Source organism: Sinocyclocheilus rhinocerous, unplaced genomic scaffold, assembly GCF_001515625.1.
Source record: "Sinocyclocheilus rhinocerous isolate Xijiao unplaced genomic scaffold, SAMN03320098_v1.1 scaffold798, whole genome shotgun sequence".
Classification (NCBI taxonomy): domain Eukaryota; kingdom Metazoa; phylum Chordata; class Actinopteri; order Cypriniformes; family Cyprinidae; genus Sinocyclocheilus; species Sinocyclocheilus rhinocerous.
The window spans coordinates 4,903-14,400 of NW_015635037.1; the positions used below are offsets into that span (position 1 = coordinate 4,903).

Below are 9,498 nucleotides of genomic sequence, written 5' to 3' on the forward strand. Positions count from 1 at the left end.
TTTTTTTATATTTTGAAGAATTAAATGAAATGCAGATATATTTATAATCCGCTGTAGTGTTTCAGGGGTTTGTATTCCCACTTAAATTCTCCCTCTGTCTCTCAGTATGCTGGCATCAACATCGGTCCTGTCCACAAGAAGGACGTCATGAAAGCTTCCACTATGTTGGAGCGTGATCCACAGTATGTATTCTGATCGATGCATAATATATCTCCTCTTGTCAGATTGTTATCCTAATCATTCGCTCTCTCATCCTATAGGTATGCAGTGATCCTGGCTTTTGATGTGAAAATAGAGCGAGATTCTCAGGAGCTGGCCGACAGCCTCGGTGTGCGTATTTTCAGCGCCGAGATCATCTACCATCTGTTTGATGCCTTCACCAAATACAGAGAAGACTACAAGAAACAGAAACAGGATGAGTTCAAGTGCGTTATCTACTGCCCTCATCCTCCTCTTCTTTTTTCATCAGACATACACTACCGTTCAAAAGTTGAAACTTTTAGTTAATGCTAAAAATTAATGTTTATTCAGCAGGGAATTATTTAGAAGTAACAGTAAAATGTTCTACTGTTGTACAAGTGTTGTTCTTTTAAACTTTCAATTCAACAGAATCCTGAAAAATGTCAGTTTCTATAAAAAATATTAAGCAGCAACTGTTTTTAACATTTGATAATCTTGAGCAGGAAATAAGGATATTAGAATGATTTCTGATGGATCATGTGACACTGAAGACTGGAGTAATGGTGCTGTATATTCAGCTTTGCATCACAGGAATAAATTTCATTTTAAATGGAAAACAAATTGTAATATTTTCCAATATTACTTGACAATATTGTTTTGCTACATTTTGGATCGAATAAATGCAGCCTTCGTGATCATTAGAGAATTCTTTCAAAAACATAAAAAAATCTGAAAATCCAACCCCGCACTTTTGAGTGCTAGTGTACAATTCATCATTCACTCACCTGAGTCATTTTACATAACAAACAAGACTAAATTCTGTAAGGCTGTGGTTACAGTGGTTTGTTTGAAAAACAGGTAATTTCTCCTGAATGTTTGCAGTCTGAATATCTGAACGTTTCTCTCTTTTTCAGACACATAGCCGTGTTCCCCTGTAAGCTGCGTATATTGCCCCAGTTCATCTTCAACTCCAGAGATCCCATCGTCATGGGTGTCACTGTGGAGGCTGGAGTACTGAGGACGGGCACTCCTGTGTGTGTGCCCAGCAAAGGGGTGAGACATGTAGAGAGAACGTACACTTTCAGCTCAACAATGAATGACGCAGAACAACTCTGTGCCTCTACTGTCAGTTTTTACATTTTAACAGTTCAAGGGAAAAGCTTGAATAGTTTGCATTGATTTGGTCCACCTTTTCTCTCTCTCTTTCTCTTAGTTTGTAGATATTGGCATTGTGACCGGTATCGAAATAAATCACAAGTCTGTAGACAGTGCTAAGAAAGGACAGGAGATCTGTGTGAAAATCGAGCCAATTCCTGGAGATGCACCCAAGATGTACGGCAGACACTTTGAAGCTGTAGACATCATTGTTAGCAAGGTATGCTCTCTCCCTGCATCCTGAACTAAAGCCACTGGAGCTCATAGGATGCTTAGTTTTTTGTTTTTGTTGAAAAAAAAAAAAAACCTAATACTAGGCCTGTCGCGATAACAGCTTTTTGTTGTGTGATATATTTTGTGCCAGAAATTATTGCGATAAGCGATATTATTGTCATTTTAAAGACCATTTTATGCCACTGAATATATAATCATAATGTAACAGCATAATAATGCAAGAAGGCCTACACACTTCCAAATGACAACAAACTTTACATTTTTAAGAATATTTAGATCATCAAAATATTCGATACCTTAAAAAACCTGAATAAATATTAAATAAACATTTTCTAACAAAAAAGTAGAAAAAAAGAAAAATGCACAAAGAACTTGTATGGAGATTTTTCCATCTACGGATTTTTCCCTGACCTTCTTTTCTCTGTAAATGAAGGGTGCACACTATTGCTGAAAAACACAATCACTACTTAGCAGTCAGATGTCCGTATGCACAAAGGCACAGATCCCTAAACAAGGCCATATCTGCAGATGAAACTTTTTTTGTAGAAGCATTTTTTAAATTTGAACTAGCTCCTCATGACTACACCACGTTATGTACAAGAAGCTGCAGAAGACACAGGCGCAAGTGGAATGTACAAAACATGGTGACATTAATTTTTAAGTAAATATAATGGGCGATACATTGCGTCACCAAAAATTATTGCGGTCATGTACATATATTGCGTCTATATATTGATTATTGCGACAGGCCTACCTAATACAAATGTTAAAGCATATATTTAAATGCCATTTAATTCATATTTACTTCCTTTATCTTATGTAGATCACCCGTCAGTCGATTGATGCTCTGAAGAACTGGTTCAGAGACGAGATGCAGAAATCAGACTGGCAATTAATCATGGAACTGAAGAAAACCTTTGAAATCATCTGAACACACCAGTGACTGTGACTGACGTAGATCTCAAATGCCCCCCTGTGCGCACATACAAACGCTATACGTTGTACACTCCTAAAGGTCACGTGTGATTCTGGAGTCATCAGTGTCGCTCATACATTTAAGGACATTTGTACTCCGACACAGCCTTGCACAGTCCCGTATCGAGGACTAGTTTCTCGTATGCATGGGCGAAAACTCACAACACTCCTCTTTTCCTCTCCAACTCTTTTTGGGTGGTGGGGAGTGTTGGAGACAAAAAAAAAACTTTTTTCTGTGAGAAACTGAAACTATTACCACCGTTTTAAACAGTGACAAATGTTAGAAAATGTTAGACAACCTTTACAATTATTCCAAACGTGCCTGTTCTCTCTTGATCAATCCAGTTTATTTTTCTGAGGTCTGACCTTAGATTTACATCAAAAGTTATAAAGTGACATCAGTGTGGCTCTCGTGAATGACTGCTGGAGATTTCGCCAGGGTTTTAGATATCTAAAAAACACTTACCTTATCAGTATTTTCATTTGCCCTGCTTTTTTCTTTCCTTTCTGGAGTGCAGTTCTTAAATAGTCCTTTTTAAAAGTATCATCCCAGCCAGAAACGGACTCTCTCCTCGTCTCCCTCTCTCGGGTTTCCTTTGTGCCCACGGACACCTTCACCCGGAGTGTGTGAACTTGGATGAAAGGCCCTTCCCGTCCTCATTTTGAATATGAAATATCAAAGAAATTGACAGGTGAAAATCAACAATAACGAGATGGCCTATTTATAGACGTTGTTCTTTCTTAAGTTTTGGTTTTGGTGATGATAAATACACAGGTTAATATTACAAAAGAAGAAATAGGCATTGTATTTTGTGTAAAGAAAAGGAGACCAATTTTGAGCACCACAAAGATTTGTGACATTATTTTTGCTCAAATGTCAATAGGCAGTTATAATGTGGGAAAAGTCATCCTCATTTCTGATGTGAAATTTTTTTTTTTAAATTACTAAAATGAAATATGCATCATGGTAGTTTTAGTTGTAGGCGATTTAATTTATGCTGGTTTTATTCATTAAAAATTGTATTGACAGAATGGTTTTCAGTACTTCATTACAGCACATAGGATGTATATTAATTTATTTATTGCTATATTACATGAGAATTTGAGTGAAAATGTGCTTGATTTTTATGAAAAGGTTTGAAAATCCTAAAGGTCCCTACATTTTTTTTTCTTTCTTTGTGAAATACAATGAATTCCAGTCAGTGACCAAACGTTGTCGTGTGGGAAAAAAAGGTGTATTTATGTATTTATTTATCAAAGAGTTTAAAAACTCCTTAACTGTCACCGTCCCACCTGTGGGACGTTTGGCACCCTTTTTATTTTTTTTGTCCTTTTTCTCTATCAAATCTATTTTCTTTTTAATTCGTCTGTGGGTTTTTAGGAACGGCAGAGGGCGCCATGGGTACATTTGGATTTCAATGGAATAGTATTTGGCATCAGCGCCTTTTTTTTTTTTATAATTTTTGAATTTTGCTGAAGATTTTACTCAAATAGTTTGTTTTTCTCCACCTGTGGACACGTGATGTTAAATATATTATATTCACTAATAACATACTACCTAATATTGTCTTTCATATGCACTCTAGTGCTGCTAAATGCCTAATATGTCAATGCGTTTGTTTCTTTAGTCTTTAAAGTATTCAGTGACCCGAGCTGCGTGAATTAGGTGTCATGTGGCGGAAAACAATTGCAGGCTGTTGATTTTGGTTTAACACTAGCTGACATCCTGCCAGATGAAAGAAGAGGAGAGAGAAACCGGACCTGCCAGATAACCCTAAACAGATCGTCATCCCTAATATCCAGGGGAAAGGAGGGATCAGAGCCCTCGCTCCAAACATCCCTCTGCCGCTGCGCACTACACAGGATATCTGTCATTTCACAAAGCCCTGCATATTCGTTTGCTTATGGATTATTGAGCTTTAGACGCATATGAGGTCATGAATTCGGCTGAACAGACCATCACATGGTTAATAACGCTGGGCGTCCTGGAATCACCCAAAAAGACGCTATCGGACCCAGAAGGCTTTTTACAGGCATCTCTCAGAGATGGAGTGGTTTTGTGTAAATTGCTGCAGCGGCTGCGACCCGGTTCGGTTCACACGGTAAGCTGTTGGTCAATGAGCTCATGCAGTTCCATAACAGAGTACATAAATGACACAAAAGCACTGGTGTTTTTGTGAATCGGACACACGAGACCTTTGTATTTGTCTCCGCGCGCGCGTTTTGCGTTCGCTGAGAGCGCTAGCCAGTGTAAATTTGTATATTAAGATACTGTTTCCTTAAACTTTAAGTTCTTAATTTAATTTCTTTTAACTATGAGTGAAAGGAAATTGTGTAAAAAAAATTGTAAAGGAAATCTCGTATAACCTGCGGTGACGGGGCAAGAGTGGTATTTTAATAATAATCGCAATGAAATAGTGATCAGAATATGGGGACCATAAATAAATATATATTAACGGAAATTAACCGTGGAAAATTAATTTGCCTTTATGAGTCGACCGCCATTAACTGGTAGAGAGGGAGAGAGGAAACGACGATGTCCGGTTTGTGAACGAATTGTTTTTGAGTTGGATCTTTTTAGTGAATCAGTTGAGCACCTGTCTGAATGATTCATTCGCGAATCGGACTCTTTGAACAGAACCGTGTCATTCGGACGCGTCCTAGTTAATGAGCCAAAAACTGATGCATGAACAAATACTACAAATTCTTCTTAAATTCCGTTTTTATGAGCCGAATCGTGGCTGCACTGATTGATTTGGGACACTTTAAATTACAGTGAATAATCAAACGAAATATTCCTCAGTGGGACGTCATGCTCCGTTGTTTTTTGAACCGGTTCATTGGAACGAACTGTTCGAAATAACCGATTCGCGGAAATGAATTGAACCGCTCATCACTAGAAATATTTCTACTAACAGTGAAACATTACTTTCTCACAATTAGACAATTTTAATAAAAAAAATCTGCTAATGGAGCAGAGTAATTGAATTTGAGCACATTTCAACACAATATTAAAGTGTTTATTTATTTATTTAGTCTTTGCAGGTAGGCTAGGATGTTTATTTGTAACTGTATGGAGTTTAGTATTATTTTTATGTTATAATGTATTATATCCACATACGCTTTGATATAAACGATAATGTGGATGTATTTAATTAATAATTCATAAACATTTTATCAACCACAGTCTCGACAGCCAGCGTAGTAGAATGTATTCTAATATATACAGATCAGTGATTCTAATTTATAGGCAATACAATATAATCTGAAATCATCGATGCTGATATGATCGCAGTAATCGTTTGATTTTATAAAATGTCTGATGCTAAACAGACTGTGAAAAGTGGAATGCTGCAATCAAAGCACAGTTTCATTGACAGGCTCTACTGTATAAACAACACGTCGCATATAGGTACAGCATTTCGTGAAGATGCTAGACTTTGCTCTGACAGGTCAGGTAGTGTTTGCCTGTGCCAGCATGCCCCTCTCTCTGAACCCAACCGCAAGCTATTAGCTCACGTCATTTCCGCTATTCCTCCGCCAACTTCCCTATGAAGAATAAGTGGCTTTTTGCAGGAACGGGGCGATGAGCCGTGATATAAACAAATGGCATATTCGCATAACTTTTTGTTTATTCTTTGACCAACCTGCTTGGAAGAGGATTTATCTGTTCGCTTTATTTTCAGATCTACCAGGACCCGAGGAAAGACGAGTGTCTGAGTAATATCAGAGAGTTTGTGAAAGGCTGTGCATTATATCACATAGAGGTGAGTGCTGCATGATCTTTGAGCGTCTGTTGTAGTCGTTCATTTCATTTGCATGCTCGTTCATATTTCTGGTCACTGATTCAGTGGCTTGTTTGTGTGGTTTGAAGGCAAAGTTGCAAAGTCTCAGCTGGAGTTGGGAACAAACTAATCCTGTGTGTTTTGGTTTTAGAGTTATTATTACATTGGTAACAATGGCATTGAGTGTTATTGCGGCATTTTGACTTGTTTTACCATGACAATTTCTTAAATGATTCATGCAACATTGCTTTAATGTTCTTTCTGCAGTGTCTCATTTGTAGATGTCCAGGTAGCTTGCTGTATTTTATGTTTACAGGCGGTGATAAGTCAAGCTGTGGAAGACAGATTTGATTATAAAAGCATTTAAAGGCATGATATCTCCATCGATAATCAATTTATAAGAGCCCTGTGGACTGTGTTAATTTTGCAATTAATCACTAAGGATGAGAATGAGAATTAACTGAAACGTGACTGTCCAAAATTACACACAAATGTGACAAATGCCAAGAACAAGTATTTCAGGAAAATAATATATATATGTAGGCTACATATTTTAGTTTATTCAGAATATTATTCCAGTGTATTCCAATAGCTGTAAAGAATCTAAAAGTCTGTATGTGGGCCTTAAACTCAAAATGATGTGTGTGTAAGTCATACATTTTATTTCTATACTACCTTTTCATAATACACATTGTTTCAAAGCAGCATCACAGAAAATCATGATGTTTGTAATATCTTAATGCCTTATTATCACATTGATCAAATTAGAGCTGGTTGATAACATAGGTTACATTTTGCAACAATATAAACAATCAAGCAGTTGAGATTTGCTATACAGTGGTTTACTTGAGAATACTGAATGTAAGTGCCACATGGATAAAGTTGGATTTACTTGTATATCAAACTTCTAAATAGAGCTGCTGTGCCATAAAATATATAGTTTACATGGCAAGGGGACCATGATCTTGGTGAAACAGTTGTAAACAGCGACTGCTGAATTACAATAATGAATGTCCGATATTTAGTGTAACGTTTCATAATAAACACTTTCACTTCAGTAATTTACAGAGTGTAGCTAAGTGTTAGCGGGCGTTGCCCCTGACAATTTTCAATGCCAGGTAAAATTAATTCAGAGTTGTCCAGACTTGTTTATCAAGAGAAGTTCTTTGCTGAAAACTGCAGTGCGTTGTAACAGTTTTTTTTACACTGCTGATATGCTATTAACAGTTCATATGTTTGTAAACATGGTGTTCTGGCAGCTCCGTCTCCACGCAAGTCCAATAGGTGTTGGTGTGAGATTGAATCAGATCCTTCACCCACACAGTGTTTTTATTGGCGTTAGAGCCAGTGCTATTGTTAAACCTACTTTTATGGCTAGATTTTGTGCTCAGATCCAGCTCTGCCCATTTTTCCTCCAGATATCTACAATATGTCTGTACAGGCAATTGCATGTTGTTTCTTGGGAAAAGCATGCAATAGACAGCACAGTATGCAGCTATAAATTATTCACATTATAGTGCAATGAACTGTCACATGACCTTTGATTTACTGCAATCTCTAAAGTCTAGCGCTGGCTGTGTAATGAATTGCATTCAGATCTTATGTGATGGCAGCATGTTATTTTGAAAGTGACGCTTTTCTCAACAACTGCTGTTATGTCAGTGAAAGCTGTTTTTAATTTTTGAATGTCACATTTTTTTTGTCCCTTTTAACTGTTTTTGGGAAATCTGAGAGTGATTTTTCTTCACAAACAATTCTGTGCTTGATAACGTTTGCCAGCGTGATGGTGTAACTGAGATCGAACTGTCACATGACCTTTGATTTACTGCAATCTCTAAAGTCTAGCGCTGGCTGTGTAATGAATTGCATTCAGATCTTATGTGATGGCAGCATGTTATTTTGAAAGTGACGCTTTTCTCAACAACTGCTGTTATGTCAGTGAAAGCTGTTTTTAATTTTTGAATGTCACATTTTTTCTGTCCCTTTTAACTGTTTTTGGGAAATCTGAGAGTGATTTTTCTTCACAAACACTTCTGTGCTTGATAACGTTTGCCAGCGTGATGGTGTAACTGAGATCTTTCTGCCCACAGGGGTGCTGTGTGCGTATGTTGCTCTGTGAGGCATTTGTTGCTTTATATGAGTTCTGTTGTGTAGGACGGTTACGGTTCTGTGTGTTTGTGAGTTTCAGGAGTGCCAGTGTCTTCGGTTCTTCTGGCCAGCTGTGAGAGGTTCAGACAAGCCCTCTATTGTGGTGAATGGAGTTGTGTGTTTGAATGGGCAGAGCTGCCAGCTCATTAATGGTGCTGTGGGGTTTGGCACAGGCCAGAATGAAGAGAGGCACTCCACTAAAACTGCTTTTTCAAATGGCATGTTTGGATGACTGGTTTAAAGAGAGAGAGCAGGAGGGAATTTAATTCCACTACAGTGATGGCAGATGATGTAATGTGGACTTAGATGTGTGTGATGATTGTTGATTGTGCTTGAGTGTTGGGGACTGGACTTTAGGACTGTATCAAGTACTGAATATTAATGAAATGTCTTTGTGTCTATTTTTTGAGAGGTACATTGGAGCAAATAAACACAGTTCTCTTAATTCACTGATAGGAGAAAGTTGCTTTCATCAGTTCCTGATCAATTCAAAATTATTGTTGACTTTTTTTTAGATTGCTACGTTGCCATTGGGCAAAAATGTCAAATTCTAGTCTTCAATGGCACATGATTCTTCAGAAATCATTCTAATATGCTGATTTTGTGCTCAAGAAGCTTTTAATTATAATTAGAGGCCGACCGATATATCGTTTTGCCGATATTATCGGCCGATATGAGCCTGTCGCCGATATATCGGTATCGGCAAATATGCGGCCGATATGAACATTTTTTTACAGAACATATAACGCAGATAAAATGCTTGAAATGGTGTAATTACTTAGTTTGTCCAGCAGAGTCCGCGCTCCATTGTTTGCTACTGGCGACCTGGATGAAACGCTTTTGTAGCTTAAGTCTATGGAAAACCATTGAAACTTTGAATGGCCATATCTCCGTAATGGTGCGGCGAATCTGCACCAAATTCAGGGGATCCCTTCAGCTCGAGGAACCCTCTCGAACGCGAATCGAGTGTACGTCTAGAGGCCTGCTTTCGAATGAGACCACCCCCGCGTCGATAGCCCCC

At 37.9% G+C, this 9,498-nt stretch overlaps 2 protein-coding genes across 3 annotated transcripts in view; both read left to right on the plus strand.

Moving 5' to 3' along the window:
• Window positions 1-99: 99 nt before the first annotated feature.
• LOC107746294 (eukaryotic translation initiation factor 5B-like) lies at window positions 100-3,269 on the plus strand (the record flags this gene model as incomplete). The annotated part of the gene is made up of 5 exons (XM_016560437.1): window positions 100-182; window positions 261-425; window positions 1,095-1,233; window positions 1,394-1,555; window positions 2,393-3,269. Coding segments are annotated over 5 exons (657 nt in total), but the record flags the coding sequence as incomplete, so codon positions are not given.
• A 905-nt stretch (window positions 3,270-4,174) lies between these two features.
• The window catches only part of LOC107746262 (rho guanine nucleotide exchange factor 7-like), a 24,598-nt gene continuing 19,274 nt past the window's right edge, over window positions 4,175-9,498 (plus strand). Inside the window, exons 1-2 of one of the 2 annotated variants that reach the window (XM_016560393.1) lie at window positions 4,175-4,646; window positions 6,231-6,311. In XM_016560393.1, coding sequence (XP_016415879.1) covers window positions 4,482-4,646; window positions 6,231-6,311 — 246 coding nt within the window. In that variant the 5' untranslated portion in view covers window positions 4,175-4,481. The remainder of the gene's footprint in view (window positions 4,647-6,230; window positions 6,312-9,498) is intronic. The other variant, XM_016560392.1, reaches the window with a different exon arrangement.